The sequence below is a fragment of the Marmota flaviventris genome, chromosome 6 (genome assembly GCF_047511675.1).
Source record: "Marmota flaviventris isolate mMarFla1 chromosome 6, mMarFla1.hap1, whole genome shotgun sequence".
NCBI classification, from domain to species: Eukaryota; Metazoa; Chordata; class Mammalia; order Rodentia; family Sciuridae; genus Marmota; species Marmota flaviventris.
Window position 1 is genome coordinate 14,233,611 of NC_092503.1, and position 21,302 is coordinate 14,254,912.

Genomic DNA, 21,302 nt, shown 5'->3' on the forward strand with positions numbered 1-21,302 from the left:
TAAGGAAGAGAATTCATTCTTATTTCATGCCTATGGGTTAAAGAACTTCTGTTGTCCAGCTCTATTTCCTGCAGGCAGAGCCTCCTGATGGAAGAACAGTGAAAGAGCTAGATCAACAACCTTCTGCCCAAAGGCTTGGTTGAGGCAATATTCTGTTTGTCGAATTTGGTCTCTGCTTTTCAAATGCATGAATCTTTTTTTTTTCTCTCTCTGAGAGTGAATAAGAATCAAAAGAGAGTGCTTTGGCTTCACTGACAAATCCACAAATATTTCTCAGAATTTGTTAGCATGGACGGCGCCAGCAAAGCAGTATTAGCCAGCCCCTTGATGGCTGGACAGTCCTACCTAACAGCCAATTCACATTGCTTCCTCTAACATCCTATCTGCCTTGTGGACATAGTAAACTTCATTCCTGCAAAAGTGAAGAGACCTCACAACAAATGAGTCATGATGAGTGCCTCTGCTCCAGTTTTTGGTCTGTATTTTTTAGTATGAGCACTCGAGCAGGACTAACTGAAGAGGCTCATTCCTAGTAGACGCGGAGGGCATATTTTGTGTTTTCTAGTGCCAAACACACACCAAAGGATTAGGTGCTAGAATGAAAAATGAGTTTTCTCCATTTTCTGATTATTTTCACAGGCATTTCTATTATCTTTAACTTTCTTCTTCTAAAACACACACACACACACACACACACACAAACACCACCTAAAGAAAATTACTAAAGAAATTACTGGGTTCTTTATTTACATTTTATTACAACCTTTACTTCTTGGTTTTCATAGGAAGAAGTGACAAGGACAACGTTAAGAAGTTGGCCCTCACTGCTGCAGGACATAGGAAAGAACTGGAAATTGAGGGCAGGCTAAGCTGGATAAGGATAAAATTAGCCTTCAAGCATATGACTACCAGGAAATAATAAACTACCAGAATCAAGATACCCTGAGTTGTCATCGGGGAGTAAATCAAGTCATAACTCTTTTCTGAAGGACACAAGATAGCAGGGAGGGCAATCCAGCAGGTTTTATAGCCCTGTGCTCACCAACCCCCCACTTGCCAATTCAAACATTTGAGTAATTACAAAAGGCTGGGGTGTAGTCTACCCTTCCGATGGCTTTGTAAGACACAAATGCCAGATTCATAAGAAAGATTTGAGAAAACAGGGCATCGGTATAATTAATCACAGATAAAACTCTGTCTCCAGTTAGTAGCATTGATGACCCTCATGTTTAAAGGGCCATTGTGACTTTAGGCTTGATCTTTTCCCATTTCTACATAAATGAAAACAACCCCTGGAGATGGCCAACCTCAGCCGACCTTTCCAAAGTGGCATCAAAGCCTGAGATGGAACAAAAAGGGTGGTGCCAACATTTGTCTTCTGCCTCCCAGCTCTCCCTCAACCTCAGAGCTTTGAAAATTATGGATGTCTCTAAAAGAGCAACGGGAAGATAGAGGTGACTTGTGCTAATGAGAGGGTCCAGTGCTATCAGGGGGGTTGGGAGCTTATAGAAAAAAGCCATGTGAACCCTGTTCTCAGTCACCACTCAAAAGCCATCTTCCACACATATAAAGTTTCAGATGGGCTGCTGATTGAAATACTTTTTTTTTTTTTTTACTGTTCTCTACCTATCAATGTCATCAAAAGCAGCTATCCTCAAACACTAAGAAGTTAATTTACATTATATTAAAATTTAGTAATATTTATGTGCATGTTAATGATTAGAAGACTACAGAATTTTTTTATATTCTAGATCATATCTTACTGTTTATATTTTACATGATTTTCTATATACCTTTTATATTTATTTATACATTTTAATCATCATTAACATGTACCTAAATATTCTTTTTCTTTCCTTCTTTCTTTTATTTTTTGCACTTTACCACTGAGCTACGTCCTCATCTCCTTTTATTTTTTTATTCTGAGACGGGGTCTAGCTAAGTTTCACAGACTGTCCTTGAACTTGTGATCCTCCTGTCTCAGGTAACCTAATCACTGGGCTTATAGGCATGCACCACCATCCCTGGTCCTAATTATTCTTAAATTTAGTAATACTAAGAATTATACTCCATAGTGAGGCCAGTTATGGGGGAAAAATATTTTGCTCGTCCGCATTTAGAATTTAAAAGTTGTACAAGAGGGTTGTGGAGTATAAGCAGAAGTATAGTTACAAGTCAAATGCATTAATACATTTGGAAAGTCCTTCCATAACAGACGGATACTTATTCTGCAAAATTTATAAAGGAATAAGCCAGGAATTGATGAGTAACGATGAACAACAAGAAAATAAACTTGATGACAATAACAGACGACATGTTTATCAGAAGATGTGGATCCTCCTTCTGATTCTGCTATGAGCTACCTGGTTGACTTGGCCTGTGCCGTTAGCAAACATTTATTGGGGATCATGGAATACTTTGTATGTTGGGGGGTGACACAAAGATAAATAACATTTGGTTCTGGACCTTGAAAAGTTTATGAGCTGGTATGGAAGATAAGAAATACAACCATAGCTAACATCTGGCAGGATGAGAGAAGTCCAATTCAAACACATGAGATTGTAGACAGAGGAAAGGATAATTTCTGTCTGAAGAGAAGAGTTTGAAGGAAGGTTTTATGGGAAAGTAGTTTCTGATTGAGCCTCATGGAATGCATAAGTGTCTGACATGAAACTCAAGGAGGAAGGTCTCTCAGAAGCAGTGTGTGAAGTTGTGTTCACAGTTCTCACGCCAAGTTCAGCCACCAGATGTCTTTAGCCTGGGCAAGGTCACCTAATCCTCAGCACTCCTCTTTGGACTCTCACCTCCTCGCCTTCGTCATTTACATCATTTGACTGGCTCTGCAGACATTTGGGATTGTGACACTTGTAATAGAGATGTGGAATTTTTGAGATAAGGAGCCTACATAGTACTTCCAAAAGAATGGACAGAGCCAACAGCAGCTGAGTCCAGAAGCTTCATGCTTCTAGCTGTGCCTTGGGAAGTAGTTTCTGGTATCACTGTGGAGGAGAAAAAGAGGGGTGGGGGGCCAATAAAGAGAGACAGTCAGGGAGGTGAATCACCTGAGGACGAGACCACCAGGACCTGAGCTGAGGCAGTAGAATGGAGACCAAGGGAGCTTTGGATTCTGGGTATTCTTGAAGGAGGAAGTGGAATCCATCCTTCGTTTAAACTTTATATCTCCAAGGTCTAGGTAAATATGTCATTAAGAAAGGAAAAAGAAAGGAACAGACTTGACGAGGAAGATCAGTTCTTCATTTTGAGATGTGATGAGTCTGAAGGGCTTATAGGACATTGAAATAGGAGTGTGTAGCTATGGTTCTCAACCAGGTTCACAATAATTTGGCCTCGGCCACCCATATCACACACAGTAGAGGTATGGAAATGTGTGGAGATGGTATTGGCTGACATATCTGGGAGGATGCTACTGGCAATTAGCAGTAGTCCAGGGGTGCTGTAAATAGTCTACAAGGCACAGACAATCCCTTGCCCGCAAGAGAGAATTACCCTGGACATCAACAGGGCAGAGGTGGAGAAATCTTAGTCTAGAGATAATAGAAACTTCTAACCTGGATTTTTTGAGAGTAGACTAGATACAGATGAGAACTTTGAACCCCTCACCCTTCTGTAGGAGATGTGAGAGAAGACCAACCACTTTAGAAGTGTGTACAAAGGAAAGAAAGGCAGGGACTAATCAAATCCTAGGTAACTTCACTTCACCGGCAATATGAGTTCAGTGGGTTGAAGTAACGCCAGAGGCTCTTTCATATTCAAAAAACAATGATTTTATGACTGTTCTTAGCAACTGTGAATCTATAAAGATAGACATAAAGGAGGATGGAAATCATGGAGCAGATCAGTTCAGCCATGAATGTGAAGACACATTGTGGTATGTAGGAGGGAAATATTATATATTGTCTAAAATTTTCATCTGCAAATTTGATATAGAACCACACTATTATAGGGCAAGAAATTTAATACAAAAAAGGAGACAGGTGCAAAAGAAAGAAGGAAAGAAGATAGCAAAAAAGTAAAAGAGAAATGAAATAGGGAGGGGAAATGACAAGACCAGGAAAAGAAGGAGAGGAGAGGAGGGGAGGGGAGAGGAGGAGAGGGGAGGGGAGGGGAGGGGAGGGGAGGGGAGGGGAGAGGAGCCTAAAGACATCCTCTAAAGTCTGAGAGAATACAGTATGAAACAGTTATGCATATGGTTCCAAGGAATAAGACTAGCGGCCATTCTTAATAAGTTTTTGAAACTGTGATACTAGAATATGGTCCATGGACAGCAAAATCTGCTTCATGAGTGGTGTCATCAATGTTTTTCAAAAGCTAGGCTCACACAACATGACAAAACAATGCCTTGCACTATATTCTCACACTTGAATTTTGCTGTAACTCCACTCCAGTGGGCTTGGTGAGTAGAGCGAGCCCAGAGCAGGGCGACCCTGGAGAGGCAGTGCAGCTCTCCAAAGCAAATGGAAGATAAGTTTACAACTAACAAGAAGATGATCCTTTCACACTCAAATCATCCTGTAGCTTTGAAAGACAAGGTGCACATGAAAATAGCAAGCTAAAGTAGCCAACCATAGAGCCAGGAGCCAGAAAGACCTTGAGTTCAAGTGCCAACCCACCATCCATTGACTCCTGCGGACTGCAAGCTGGGGGATGTCTCTGAGCCTGGACTTCCCTTCTCCTAAAACATGGATGATAAGCCCCTGCCTCCTATGAGCTCTGTGACAATTGGATGAGATAACAAATGTAAAGGGTTCAGGCCAGCAGCTGGTGTGGGGTGGTGACTGTCCCCAGTAGCTGCTGTTAAGTGACATATAAATCCCATTACGCTAATCAATGACCGAAAGAGAAAAACAGTAGAACCCACATTCCAAGGCAACCAAAGTACAATACATTAGAGAAAGTAATGCATTTGAAAACTGAAATGGATTTGTAGAACTGGAAATGGCTTTCAGAGCTCTCTTGTCAAATTTCCTCATTTTATTGATAGGAAAATTGGGGGAGGAAATGAAAAGGCTATTGTGGGTTGGATATACATGCACCAAAAAAGGTCTTAATTAAAGGGAGGTTATTCAAGTTCAGCCAGCAGATGTCTTTAGCCTGGGCAAGGTCACCTAATCCCCAGCACTCCTCTTTGGGCTCTCACCCACTAGCCTTCGTCATTTACATCATTTGACTAGCTCTGTAGACATTTGGGATTGTGACACTTGTAATGGAGATGTGGAATTTTTGAGATAAGGAGCCTACATAGTACTTCCAAAAGAATGCATAGAGCCAATAGCAGATATAAATGTATATATAAATATATATCTGAAAGAATAAACCAGGAAAATAAAGGATGTGCTTCTCCTAAGACAGAGCCAAGTCACTCACCTGTCCAGGAGCAAGTTGGGAGCAAAGAGTAGCTTCCCTGGGTGCTCCATGGAGCGCCAGACAAGACCAATCATTAGGATCTCTAGCCAGGCACATTCCAGAAGATGGACCTGATCGTGGAGGTTCAAATCCCCAAAGCCTGAAACATGACAAGAAAAAATAAACTCTGCTGAGTTAAAATGAAAAGCATTCATCACTGGTGGAATCAATGCAACCAGGGATTGCAACCATTTGGCTGTGTTTTCTATTAGATGGAATTAAGCGTAATAGAGGCACACCATATAGGAACGTCAAGGAACTATTATTTAAACCTAGCTCTATGAATAAATTTGTTGTGGTTTTAAGTTTTTTAATGACGTAGTGTCACATCTAAAGAAATACATAAACTTATATAACCCACTTAGCTTTCTGTACTTAGTAATGAAGCTTAAATGCTTTCTACTTTATAAATTTTTTATTTGTTTTAATTAGTTATACATGACAGTAGAATACATTCATGCACTTTGATACATCATACACAGATAGGATACAATTTTTCATTTTTCTGAGTGTACATGCTATAGAATCATATTGGTCATTAGTCACATATATACATAAAGTAATAATGTCTGTTTCATTTACTGTCTTTCCTATCCTCACATCCCCTCCCCTCCTGTCCCTTCATTTCCCTCTACCTAACCTAAAGTGATGCTATTCTTCTCTAGTGCCGCACCCTCTCTTATTGTGAATTAGCATCTGCATATTAGAGAAAACATTTGGCCCCTGGTCTTCTGGGATTGGCTCATTTCACTTAGCATGATATTCTCCCACTCCATCCAGTTACTGGCAAATCCCATAATTTCACTCTCCTTTAAAGCTGAATAATATTCCACTGAATACGTATACCACATTTTCTTTATCCTTTCATCTATTGAAGGACACCTATGTTGGTTCCATAGTTTAGCTATTGTGAATTGAGCTGCTGTAAACATTGATGTGGATGCATTACTGTAGTATGCTGACTTTAAGTCCTTTGGGTAGAAACTGAGGAGTGGGATAGCTGGGGCAAATGGTAGTTACATTCCAAGTTTTCTGAAGAATCTCTATCCTACTTTCCATGGTGGTTGCACCAATTTGCAGTCCCACCAGCAATGTATGAGTGTACCTCTTTCCCTACATCCTCGTCAACACTTATTGTCGCCTGTATTCTTGATGATTCTGGCAGGAGTGAGATGAAATATTAGTGTAGTTTTGATTTGCATTTCTCTAATTTCCAGAGATGTTGAACACTTTTTCATATATTTGTTGATCAATTGTATTTCTTCTTCTGTGGAGTGTCTGTTCAGTTCCTTAGCCCACTTATTGATTGGGTTATTTGATTTTTGGTGTTTTTTGAGTTCTTTATATATCCTAGAGATTAATGCTTTATCAGAAGTGCATGTGACAAAGATTTTCTCCCAATCTGTGGGCTCTCTCTTCACATTAATTGTTTCCTTTGCTGAGAAGAAGCTTTTCAATTGAATCCATCCCATTTATTGATTATTGATTTTTACTTCTTGTGCTTTAGGAGTCTGGTTAAGGAAGTCAGATCCTAGGCCAACATAGTGAAGATTTGGGCCTACTTATTCTTCTATTAGGCATAGAGTTTGTGTTGATTTTAGTGCAGGGTGAGAGATAGAGGTTTAATTTCATTTTGCTACATATGGATTTCCAGTTTTGCCAGAACTATTTGTTGAATAGGCGATCTTTTCTCCAGTGAATGTTTCTGGCACCTTTGTCTAGTATGACGTAACCAAATTTATGTCTAGTATGACATAACCAAAATTCTACTCTGAACCATTGGTCTACAAGTTCTATTTTGGTGGCAATACCATGCTACTTTTATTACTACAGTTTAAGGTCTGGTATTGTGATGCCTCCTGCTTCACTTTTCTTGCTAAGGATTGCTATTCTGAGTCTCTTACTTTTCCAAATAAATTTTATGATTGCTTTTTCTGTTTCTATGAAGAATGTTATTGGGATTTTAATAGGAATTGCACTAAATCTGCATAATGCTTTTGGTAGTATGGCCATTTGGACAATATTAATTCTGCCTGTCCAGGAACATGGGAAATCTTTCCATCTTCTGAGGTTTTCTTCAATTTCTTTCTTTAGTGTTCTGTAGTTTTAATTGTAGAGGTCTTTCACCTCTTTTGTTAGATTGATTCCCAGGGATTTTATTGTACTTATGACACTTTTAATAGCCCTATTTGGCTGCTATTCATTTGTGCTTCGTTGAAAATACAAAGGTGCAAGAAATTTAAATTACTTGTCTTATACCATACAGAAACTGGCACTCAGGTAGGACCAAAGTCATTAAACATCTATTTTTTCTTCATATCTAAAAGATCATATCATATGATCTTCTTTCATAATCTGTCGAAAACTCATGAAATAACATGTAAGTAAGTCACTTGGGAGAATGAAACAGATGATTAAAGGTGACATTATGATTACTTTTGATAAAAAAAACATTAAAATGTGTCCTTTTTCCAAATTGTTGATTAGGATATTAAAGCTTTTTCCAATCATTAATGACAAATGCTGGATGCTCAAAATATAACAACAAGGAAGAGGAGGAAGAACAAAGAGAAGAAGGTGGCAAAGGAGAAGAAAATGGAGGGAAGAAGAAGAGGAAGAAAGAAAGACCAGCTTATGAGTGCCTTACTATAAGTTAGAGGCAGCGCCAAGTGCTTCCTGTACTTGGTCTTTCTCATTTTTATTAATACAATACTCAGAAGAGGTGGGAAGTGACACCTATTTACAAGATAAGAAAACAGATACTCAGAGATGGGAATGTCATCTCCAGTGCTTGTGCCCTTGACCACAATTAGCATGACCTCTTGTGAGCTCTCCTTAATTATAGAATTTGAATTGAATGACCAAGTAAATCTAACCACACACATAAGGATAAATTAGTGACAGGGAAATTAAATGAAGACATGGTCCAAAAAGTTTTTTGTTTCTCAGATCAGCTTCCTGTTCTTTGGCCCAGGGGCGCAGTGTATTTCCTTCTTCTTGCTCCTTACCCTCAGCTCTGTTCCCACTTATCCATGAGAATGGCTATATAAATCTTATTTTTTAATGTCCTCTTCTTTTTTTTTCTTGCTATTTCTAATTTAATTAGCAATCTAATATTGCATTAATTGAAAAGTCAAAATGTAAGATGATTTCCTTAATTAGTCAAGTATATATATATATATATTTTTTTAATTTTTTATTGTGGGTTGTTCAAAACATTACAAATTTCTTGACATATCATATTCCACACTTTGATTCAAGTGGGTTATGAACTCCCACCTTCACCCCATACACAGATTGCAGAATCACATCAGTTACACATCCATTGATTTACAAATTGCCATACTAGTGTCTGTTGTGCTCCGCTGCCTTTCCCATCCTCCACCCTCCCCCCTCCCCACCTCTCCCCTCCCCTCCCCTCCTCTCTCTCTACCTCCTCCACTGTATAACCCTGAGGGTCTCCTTCCATTACCATGCAATTTCCCTTCTCTCTCCCTTTCCCTCCCACCTCTCATCCCTGTTAAATGTTAATCTTCTTCTCCTGTTCTTCGTCCCTACACTGTTCTTAGTTACTCTCCTTATATCAAAGAAGACATTTGGCATTTGTTTTTTAGGGATTGGCTAGCTTCACTTAGAATAATCTGCTCTAATGCCATCCATTTCCCTGTAAATTCTATGATTTTGTCATTTTTTAATGCAGAGTAATACTCCATTGTGTATAAATGCCACATTTTTTTTTATCCATTCGTCTATTGAAGGGCATCTAGGTTGGTTCCACAGTCTTGCTATTGTGAACTGTGCTGCTATGAACATCGATGTAGCAGTGTCCCTGTAGCATGCTCTTTTTAGGTCTTTAGGGAATAGACCAAGAAGGGGAATAGCTGGGTCAAATGGTGGCTCCATTCCCAGCTTTCCAAGAAATCTCCATACTGCTTTCCAAATTGGCTGCACCAATCTGCAGTCCCACCAGCAATGTACAAGTGTACCCTTTTCCCCACATCCTCGCCAGCACTTGTTGTTGTTTGACTTCCTAATGGCTGCCAATCTTACTGGAGTGAGATGGTATCTTAGGGTGGTTTTGATTTGCATTTCTCTGACAGCTAGAGATGTTGAGCATTTTTTCATGTACTTGTTGATTGACTGAAACCATTAGTCAAGTATAAATGATCTGCCTAGTGGATATTTCTTCTTGAGGGTCTTGGTGTTATCCACAGCTCAGCCTTAAATAATTAGCTCATATTTGTACATGCCTAGGCATTGTATAGCACTTAATCCTCATCACCAAATATGTGGGATCCAGATACAGAAATTTAAGCCTGAAACAAACCTCACAGCCTATGTCCCCTTTCTTGCCATCATCTCATCATCAAACCTAATCCATTAGTCTTCCTCTCCTCTCTGTTCCTACAGTTGACAAAGTCAATTCCTAACCACCTCTTACCTTTTTGTATGACTTCCCTATTACTCTAATAATACTTAATCATGATGTTGCTTGTATAGATAGTTGATTCTTTCTCTCATGGAGTGGATTATTGAATCACTAAGTACACATTTATCCTATCATTGGACATTTCGATTGTTTCCAGATTTTGAGTTATTACAAGTAAAACTGTTATGAGCAATTTATGTATCAGTTTTGGTATGGACATATGCTTCCATTGCTCTTGGTTAGATATTTAAGTGTGCAGTGCTTCTTAGAAACTGCCATACAGTTTTCAAAAGTGGTCGTACCACTTTACATACCCACCAGCAATACATGAGAACAGCAGGTGTTCTGCATCCTTGCCCATATCAGTGTGGTCGTTCTTTTTCATTTTAGACATTCTAATAGATATAAAGGTATAACAATGACATTGTGGTTTGATTTGCATTTTCCTAATCATATTGAGCATCCCATGTTTTCTACCAGATCATTTCGTTACACTGTATTCACGTCAATTATTCACGTATCTGTAGGACCCACTAGACTATGAACCTATTAGAGCCACAAAATGGATGATCTCTCAAAGCCCACTTTTTTTAAAGCTCAAATTTATTGCGACTTCCAGAACATCACACAGCCATTCCAGGCCTCATAATAGCATAGCCTTTGTCAGGGCAGGTATCTTTCAACTGGAAAGAATGGATTCCACTCAGGTGACACAGACTGGTATCTGGAGAAATGAGGAAATGGGTGGCATTGATCATAAGAAAATCTTGAAAACTAAAAAGCTATTTTTTGGTTTCAGACCTGCCTGGGGGGGAAAGGAACATAAATATCTGCAATACGTAGATGTTCACCTAGTGCCCTGGGTCAAAAAGGACCAGGCTTTCTCCAGAGGAGACATCACCTGGCTCAACAATAAATGCTTCTCTTTCTTCTGGTATAATAGGAAAAACCAAACCCAGGGGAAGAACATAAAATGAAAGCCCTAATATGTCCCTCAACTCTCTGAATAAAGTCTCCTAATAGTGAGATAAACCTACCCTATAAGTTAAACTCACTTTCAGAAATGTTAACTTTGTGTGTGTGTGTGTGTGTGTGTGTGGTACTGGGGATTGAACCCAGGGCCTTGTGCCTGCAAGGCAAGCACTCTACCAACTGAGCTACATCCTCAGCCTAGAAAGGTTAACATTTAAAAGCAAGTCTTTTTCTGTCTTCTCACAACATTCACTATTTTGTGTACACAAAAACGGTATCACGTGATATGTTTACCCATGAAGAATTTACCCTGTAATATTAAATTCCTTACATAAACCTCAGAAAATTATAAAGGATGGGCTTGGGGGCTGACTCCCAAGTTCTCAGAACTGCAGTTGGTCATGTAACCAATCAACTTGGGAAAACCAAAGGCCTGCTTTCTGATGGCAACTTTACATTTAAATGGGAATCACACATTTTAATTCTCTCTTTAGAATTCCAGTGTTGTTTAGGTGTGACAGTTTTAGTGGTCTTTTGGGAGCCAAACAAGCTCCCCCTAATCCTTTGTACCATGTAAGTATGGTGATTATGAAATGGGTCTGAGGGATGTCTGTTAGTAATAGTTTTCAATGGAAGGCCAGCAGGATTGCTAGGTCTCTCTATTGAAATGTTGTAGATCTCTCAAATGAATCTATTTAATTATCTTTCCCAGCTGTGCGTATTGCCTACAGACAAAGGTTATTATGTCTGTTCCACAGTGTCCTCTGCAAGTTCCTGGGACAGGGTCAGAGAATCATGCAGAAAAGACTGACAATTAACCTCCTCGATGAATGAGAGGACTGTAAAAGGGAGTTATTAGATGGAGTGTCTCCTTTCTTCCAATATACTGGTCTTGACATTACATTAACCACGCAGGAGCCAAATACCCTTTTGGTGTGGAACAAATGTCCATGAATTTTTCAATTGACAGTCAGTGGGGAAAAATAATGTAATAAATCCCTAACAAAATGATAGTGTGCCAGATATCTAATGCCATCAAGTTTGAACTCCTTGGCTTACTTTCCTTATGAACATGAAGACAGTTCCAATATGTAATTCCAATGGACCTGACAAAACTTAGGGCATTCACAATTTAAATTCCATTCTTTCTGAACACTTGAAAGTTCAGCAATAGGAAGATGGGAGCTTCTCAGTTGCCATGGGATATGAATAGAGACATCAGTGATAGATATTCTCGCAGGTGGCACAATGAGAGGTGTCTCTTCCCCCCCGCCCCCCCCACTTGAGGACCACATCTTAATGGCCATGATAAGGCAGCATGGTCCTTTGGACTTCACCAGAAGGAAAGAATGTGTGCTAGCAAGTAGTAACAGCAGTTGATTGAGATGAAGCTAAATCAAATGTTCAGAAATCTAATTATATAAAATAAAATTATTTTTAAAAAACAAACACAGGTGTTTTCTCCTGTTCTCCTTCACAGGTCTAGTAAAATAAAATCTCCAGAGATGGGATATAGTATAGACAGACAGAGATGCCTCAAGACCTCCTCCCCATCCCACATGGAATGTAACCCAGCTAATGAAGTTGAGGGAGAAAAAGGACACCAGCCCATATATCACCAGCTCATTATTTCCAGCATCATGGCCAGGTAGAATTATGCCTTCTCTCCTACTTTTTTTTCCCCTTCAGATATTTTAACTTGGTGTTAACTGTAAAGGGAACTACAGCATGTCCATCACCCTCCCTGGGGTCTCATGAGATGCTGAGCCCTCTGCTCCACTCTTCTCTACTAGGAATTGCTGCTGTGCAGATTGCTTCATTTGCCTTGGCACACACAGAGATCGTTAAGCTTCACCCTCCATTACTGGGTGTGGCCTGGCTTTTAGAAATTATGTTGAAAGTGTGCAGAGATCCTTAGGCAAAATGACTAATATCATCTGAATGCCCATAAAGTCCCACACTGCCTCAGAATAAATGATAAATCAGAGTTCCTCTTCAGTGGAGACATGAGAAAAATTAAGCACTACAGCAATTGTATGTGTGATTTCCACGGGATACACTTAATGGAGACAAAAAGTTGAAACCCCGTGGAAGAAGAAAGCAGCATTTCTCAGGGGAATGCTATCGACAAAACCAGAAGCCAGGTAGTTGGGTCCCTCAGTTAATCTACTGGAACAACTACTGGCTTCTTGACCTTCAAAAAAAGTAATCATGTTCTTAGTCATATGACCACAATGTTCTCCAAAATGTCAGTTATGAAATTGCCTGGCTTATTTTTTTTTTTCTGTGTTGCCTTATTACTCAATGGAAGAAAAGTTTACTGATTTATATCTTTTGCCCTTGATGCCAAAGACTCAATGTAAGAGAAGAGAAAGGTAAGAAATTAAGAAATCATGGAAGGTTCGGATGAGATTTTAGCACAATGATAGCTACAAGCTGAACCAAACTAGGATTTCTGAGAGAAATCCTATAGAACAGATAATATCAGAAAAGATCCTAGACCCCTGTTCAAATGCCAAGTAGTCTTCACATTTTTTCATTTGGTAATTTTTTTCTCCAGAAAATAGTAATTTAATGTTATATATACCATGGTCCATGGACCCCATGGTATGGTTGAATATGATGTTCCTTCATTCCAAAGATATTCTTACACTCCATCTTATACACAGTCCCAGTGTAGAGGCATCCACCAAAGCTGTGATTGCTAGTTTATGACACTTAATGCTGTTTCCAACAGTGTAAGCATCAAAAACTTCTTTTTGCAGAAATGAGTTTAATGTACTTAAATAAATAATGTCACACAACTCTTTTATCAAATATGTATTACCATTAAAAATAAAATAAATATAAACTGTATCAACACAATAAGTAGTAACAGAATAAACAGTCACTTGTCTAGAAATACTGTGAATCACAATGCAAGAGCCTTCCCCACATCACCATCACTAGGTTCTGACTTTAACAAGAGAAGTGTGAGCAGCCTGCCCCCTGACCTCACACCTTATCATATCACCTATCCGATGCTCTTAAGCAGCCATCAATTAAATATTGACCTTGTCAATAGCAAGTTTACTTCTTTCCTTCTTTGTATGACAATAGCCCTCATCTGTGGGCATAATGACTAAGCTATTTCCAAATCACATCCCAACATGGGACTGTAATTATCTGGACCCTACCCGCCAACAGAATGGACAGAGAGTGAGCCGAAAAGTCAAGCAGACCTGGTTTGCAATTGCTCTGTGGCCTTCAGCCAGTTACTTAAGATCTCTGGAAGTGCTTCCATCTGTAAAATGCAGATAAACTGACCTGCCACTCAGAGTAACTATAAAAATTAGCAGATGTCCCAGGGTACCAAAGTGACTACTGTCTTCCATACTTCATACCAACAGGCTACAATTTCTGTTTCTGCAGAACATCAAGAGACATGATTTGTTTTTAAAATATTTTAGATTTTGAATCTCAAACTTAAATTGGGCATTTCGTATTGACCCCAATTCATGATGCCATATTGTATTTTCCTTTATATATAAAGAACCTAATAAAAAGGATAAAAGACTTTCTGGACATCAAAGAGCACTTTAAAAAAACAACATTTTTATGATTTAAAAGTGGAGGGAATAAGAGCATGTGAATTATATTTTCCCTAAAATACATAGATGAGAAAAGAGGGTATATTTGGGGTTTTATTATATCCAAAGCATTCTAAAATGGTGAGCATCTCCAGAATGTATCTATCTCCATGTACCCCCCAAACAAGCAGAAGATGGTTTTCTATTGAACCCAGCACCCTTCTAGGCTATGCTGGGTACCCTTCACTGACCTTGGATAGACAAAATAAAACTTTCCCTGTGGTGGCTATTCTCTTTGGGAAACAAAATGGTGTTCCTCAGAAAAACACTATGCAATAAATCCATTGGTACTGAAGGACCAAATGTGAAAATTTGATATCTTAAAAATACGTACACTTAGCATAGTTGGAAGCCAATTAATTTGAGTAAAAACTGAGGAATTCAGTAAGAGGTTTGAAAATAAATGAAGAGATTTGTTTTTAAAATTAATGATGCCTGCTTCTAATGCCCCACACTGAGAGCCATATCTCAAAAGACTTACAGATGATGAAGGTCATGATAGCTATATAAATCTGTATGATCTCTGTTTACCAACATTGACACTGCACTCTGACAATGGAAACATGTATTCTTTTACATAACATAATCACCAATTCCTTCAGAATAATGCAGCAAAACCTAACACATCTTACCTGAGAATTAGTCTTATACATACAGAGTCTAAGATGATGGTTGTGTGGAACACCTAAAACAAACAAAACAGTACTGTTTGGGGTAATTGCATTTTTTCCTCATTTTTTATCTAAATGAAAGGGGAAAAACAAGAGAGTCACAGGTAATCCCTGGCCCTCACGTGTGAATGCATTCATTAGTATAAACTAAGTACAGAAGAGATGTTCTTCTGATAAGGTCTTAAATACCTTATCATAACCTACTTGTTGAGAAAAAAAAATCTAAAGACATAACCATTTGCTCAACTGTTGAATTAAATTCAAGGATCCATATACCTTATAATATGCCTCTAAGAAATTATTAGCCTTAACCCAGAAGTAAATTCAGACTCTACCACAAAGTCTTTCAACAGCTTTCCCCTGATCTGGAATCAGTCCACATTTATTGTTTAGGGGTGTGTGTGTGTGTATTGTGGTTACATCTTAGTCATCTGCCAGTATTTGATTATGTTTGCACATAATTAGAGATAACCTAAAAACAGTGTATGGAAATCTGACCTACAGTGGTAATTATAGAACTTCTCTGTATAGAAAGAAAAATAGAGCTCTATTATAAAAGCTCAAGATTCTAATGCTTAGAGTAATACATTATAGCATATATAAAATAATGATGACATGCAAATTATTCTTGACTTTAAATGAACTTCATGAAATATTTCTCTTAGTCTTATTGATTTAGTTTATCACATTTTTTAATAGCGAGATTTGTACTTTCTTCTTTTTCAAAGGCCAAATGGATCTTAATTCTGATCATGGCACACGTGAATTTTTGAAATACTGCCTATTTTTCTTAAAAATGTATCTCCTCTGTTTCAGTAATGAGTCAATATGAGAAAATGTCATTGCATCTTTGTCAAAGAGGCTGGATACCTCATAAAAGTCTTCATTTATATGGTTCTTTCTGAATTTTGTAAAAAAATTCTTCTGAAGAATTGGCATGTCTCTTTTCATTGGCTGGTAAGCCCCATCATCAGGAGGCACAGGCATGAATACAATGTTCTAGAACACTGACAATTTCACTTATTTCCTAAAAAAAAAAAAAGTCTGCCTTGCTGCTTCTTTTCTGTGGACCTTACTTTTGGACGAACCTTATATCGAACTTTGCAAAGTAGGTAGAGAAATAAACCATTCAAATATGGGTGTATTTGGTTTTGCATACATACAGAATATTCCATTTTCCCTCCATTTAACCATAAGTAAGTTCTGTGGTAACAGATGAGGAAGTGATTTGGCAAGAGAAGAGAATTCATAGCACAACTAGAGCTGCCTCCCGAGAGGAAAACAGTCAAGACTTCAAATCTGAGGCTCAGACTTGGGGATCCAAAAACAAGTCCCTCAGAGAAAACAAAGCAGATGGCAATTCTACCTTGTTACCAGCCCCATCTGTATTACATGCAGAGCCTTGGTTTATGAAGACATGGTTGTCATGACAATGAGCATTTGAGAAGAATTCTGGAGAAGCTGATGAATTTATGAGAGTCTCCTGGCTTCCCAATTTTCCAAACACACCAAAATCCAAACCCCCAACCCCAAAATAAGCAATTCTATTACTGCCCATATTGGCTACAATTATTCTACATAGATATTATGAGTTTTGGCACTTTTCATATCAAAATCCTCCACAGAGGGATGCAACAGCTTTTTACTCTGATAGAGCACAGCTTGAAGGTAAACCAGTCTTTATTTTTATTCAGTGAAGGCAACTCTATTAACTACAGCTTAATTTTCTTTCCTTACAAGCTCAGAAAGAAATCAATTTCAGCTTAAATGAGAAAGGGGGAAAAAGTAAAAGAAATTATTTTCCAGTTTCTGAGAGTAGATTGCAAACTAAAGAAGGAAAAAAAATTAATAAACTATAAAGTAAAGTACTTAAGACTGTCCTTTTAAGTGCTTGTCAAATGGACAGGAAGGCCAGCCACTGCGGAGTGACTCTGAGTTACCTGACAAAGAGCACAGACTGGCTGCATTTGAAAAGTCAACAAGCACTTGTCCCCAGGAACATAGTTTTCCCCATATTTCTAGAAGCAGACCTACAGAGCATTTCAAATACTATTGTCATCAGTCTGAGTTTCCAAACTACGCTCCTGGTAAACAGTACAAATGTCATCAACACACTTTAAGAAGGAAGAAGACAGTCTCCCTTTAGAGTAAGTCCACAAAACAAATCAACAATGATGATTTCTTTTATCCCACCTCTGCCAAGCTCAAGCCCCTTCATGAAACCAAATTGCTGATGATCCACAGTTTTAGAAGGACTCCCCCCACCACACACACACACACACACACACACACACATACACACACTCACACCTGATTTAAACACTAGAACACCCATCATAGCTGATGGTCCAGGGACATCTAGCTCTAGAATGCTTTAGGAGGAAAAATAGGTTAATTCATTCATTGTTTTACTTAAAATTATGTCAAAATGGGAGCTTTACAAGGCAGAACCCCAAGAGGTCTGGGAAAGACAGAGTATCAAATCACACAGCAAGCAATGCTCCAGCCAAGAAGGCAGGGGACAAGCCACAGGTTCCAGATCAAGAAGGGGCAGGCCAGCAAGTCTGGGGTCTCACAAGTACTTGGGAGTATTTGGAAAACTTGGCTCTCTCCCATCTGGTCTTCCTACAATTGCCTGCCACCCATAATTGTTCCATGATCCTTTAGAAATTTTAGTACCAGATAAAGTGAGTGATGAAATGAAGGAGAAAGAATTATTTCCACCTCTTCCACCCAATACTTGAAGATAATGATCCCTGAATTTGCACAGATCATTCTAGAGAGAGGTCAAAAGGAAGCCAGATAGCCAGAATTGATGTTCCTTTAAACCCTAGTGGATACTTTTATAAGTCCAGTATATATTTCCAGGTCATTAAATAGCCTCTCTAAAAATAAAGTGGGTGCTAGGCCAGCCTAAAAGAGAGCTTCTCTAAGTACTGCTTGTCTTGAAAGCAAGAGCTATGTAATTTCTTGCTGGCTGAATGTGGAACCTAGCTTTGTCTTGAGCCTCATGGATAGTGTGGGCTTCTGAAGGATTTCAACAAGAGCACAGCAATATTTCCGGACAGAGATAAAGAACATCTGTTTAATTTCCTAGGATTTCCATCACAAAGTTCCACAAAATGGGTGATGCCAACCTGGCTTAAAAAATATTCAACCCTCAAAATTGCAAAGCCTCTTGATCTAACTATTTCAGGCCACAAATGTGAAACAGTATGAATTGGGATCACTGAAAAATAACAAAAAACAAGATCCCATGAAAATACAATGGCACCTACACCAAATTAAAGGCAAGGTTTCTGAATATTTGTCAAGGCAAAGGAGTGGGTATATGTTTGTGGGTACAAGGACACATAGATGCCATCACTGGGATGACAGACTCTTAACTCTGCATCCTTGCAAGATTAGTGACAGAGCTAGAAGAGAACTGGTTAATTCCAGAACATCACTGATTGGAATACAGCTTGCTCACTCAAAGCTAGAATAAAGAAAAGCAGAATCATTACTTTCTAGGGAAACCTAACTATATTTCATATTTATATAAAAAGTAAAATATGTATCGGCCACCTTCCTAGAGTTTCAGGTCTCCATAGGACTTCTTACCTGTCTGACATAGAATAAGATGCTGTGAAGATGTACTGTCTGGTGGAGTGACAGTGGGCTTTGCTGGGCCCAGCTTTGCCCCGTATGAGCCATGTGGTTTGGGTGAATTGATCAGTCCCTGCTGCCCACTCTTGGTGTCTGCTCTATGGATACTTTAAAAATAAATAGAATCTCCTATTGCCTGCTACAAATTGGTGGTTCATAAATAAATATCATTACTACTAGTTCCATTTTAAGGTAAAAAATGTCAAATATTATGGAGAAGATCAGTTTTCTTATGCCTAACCATGAGTTTTACATCTAAAGTATATAGGTAGAAGCACATTTATGACAGGGTTTTTGAATATTTTTGTTTCAATTGGAAATCTGTGAAGTTTATGGAGTAATGTTTTAAGTGCATAAATTAAAATATATTTTACTGAGAAAAAAATTATGGCATTTGTGGGTAAATGGATGGAGTTGGAGAACATCATGCTAAGCAAAATAAACAAAGGCCAAATGTTCCCCAAAATCCCCAAATCCCCAAAAAACAAAGGCCAAATGTTCATTCTCTGATAAGTGGACACTAATACATAATGAGTCGGGGGAGAATGAAGGAACAAAGGGGAGCATCAGGGCAGGAAAGAGGGTGGAATGAGATGAACATCATTATCCTAGGTACATGTATGACTGCACATATCATGTGACTTGTATCATGTACAACCAGAGAAATAAAAAGTTGTGCTCCATTTGTGTACAGTGAATCAAAATGCATTCTGCTGTCATGTATAACTAATTAGAACAAATAAAAATAAATAAATAAACATATGTACATGTGCATGCATAGATATAACAAAATATACTGCATGTGGATATATTTCTAACAAATGGGTACATATCATATATATTATATTTTTGTATATATTACATGTATATCATGCTTATGTAGTCTACATGTTGCTTTTTTAATTTGACAATAATAAATCTCAATACATTCTAGAAAAAGAAAATATCTTTTACCAAAGTCACTAAATGAAAAAAATTAGTGGGACTTAGTTCTTCTTAAGACCCTGGTGTATACATGGACCTCAGGTTAGGAGTACCTGATAGGCTGAGGATAAACGTCAATGAATTCCTAAATAATCAAATTGTGTTGGAAGACTGTCCTACAGCATCCTTCTGGTGGACTGTGACACACGTCATTCATTCTATATCTTCTCTTGAAACTAAAACACAGCAGATTAAATGAGAATTTCATGCGTATGACATTTCAAACAAGGAAGACCTTTTCTCATCCTGCACTCTTTCTGGAATGCTTTCATAAAATGATTGAAGCGCAAATAAACTTCTATAAGCTATTGGAAATTCTTATTGTACATGAAACAAAGAGAAGTGAAAAAAAAATTGCAACAGAGATCTAGTGAAACAACTACTGTTTAACAGCAGGTACGAGAGTCAGCCTTGATGACCCACTTTTGATGATTCATTTCACCAGCTATTTAGGGAAATCATTAATATCTTAACTAAAGAATGTCTGTGAAATTTCATGAAGATTTGAAGAGTAAAGGTAAATTGCAAGTCTTAACAAGAAGAGATTAGTAATTCAATAAATTATAAGATGATTTGGGGGTATCAAAATACATTTTATTGACTTTTAAGGAATAATAAAATCCGAAGTTATGCATGAAACAGACAAGAAAAACCTCAAAAATACAATGTTCCTCAGTATGAAGTATCCTAGTACCTGAACATAAATGGCCAGTAGAGGGCTGGCCAAGAGAGGGGACATCCAGCTGTGGTTTGACTGTTCACCCAGCCCACTCTGCAAAACTTCGACAACAGCCTCATAAACACTGATAAGAGCCAGATTTGGGGCTAACAATCAACAGCAAAAATATTCAGTGAATGAGTACAAGGAGCTAAGAACGCATAGGAAGAACCCCAATTTAAAAATTACACAATGTATATGTGTTCTGAAACATCACATGGTACCCCATTGTTTTGTATAAATTTTATGTTTTTATATATCGGTTAAAAATAAATTTACATTTTTAAAATTTCAAGTGAAAAAAATAGAGATAGAAACTTAAAAGATTATCCAAACAGGTTGAGGTATAAGAGAAGATTCTATCAAGAAGGCAGAAGCGCTGGGGTTGCTTTCATCACTGAAATTTTAGAATGACCCTGAAGACTCTTCCTTTGGCCTTTCGTGACTTGCTGCTTAATCCCTCAGAATGGTGGCATCTTTAAAACTTTTCCATTGCTTTTACTGTCCTTCTTACATTTCTGTGTTTTCCTCTTCTGCTACTCTATCCAGTGGCATTTTAGCAGAGGGACCATGATGTAAATTCTGAAAGCTAAAATTTCAGATAATTTTTGCCCTGCTAAAAGCACAGTCAATGTCAAGAAAGAGGCAGAAAATGGAACAATGATTTGTGGAAACTACCTTCTGTTCTTGAGTCTATTAGTGTCCAGCTAGCATAGGAAATCTTTCATAAAGTGTTATTCTTTTCGAGCTTAATTTCTTACAGCGACAATACCAATCCTATTAGATATCTGTATCTGATGTCTCATATTGCAACACTGGGGCTGTGA

At 38.2% G+C, this 21,302-nt stretch overlaps 1 protein-coding gene across 4 annotated transcripts in view; it reads right to left on the reverse strand.

Annotated features, from left to right (window-relative positions):
* Nucleotides 1-21,302, reverse strand: part of Esr1 (estrogen receptor 1) — a 387,036-nt gene that overhangs the window by 70,256 nt on the left and 295,478 nt on the right. For all 4 annotated transcript variants that reach the window (XM_071612909.1, XM_071612910.1, XM_071612908.1 and 1 more), the window contains exon 6: nt 5,386-5,524. In XM_071612909.1, the coding sequence (XP_071469010.1) occupies nt 5,386-5,524 (139 nt within the window). The remainder of the gene's footprint in view (nt 1-5,385; nt 5,525-21,302) is intronic.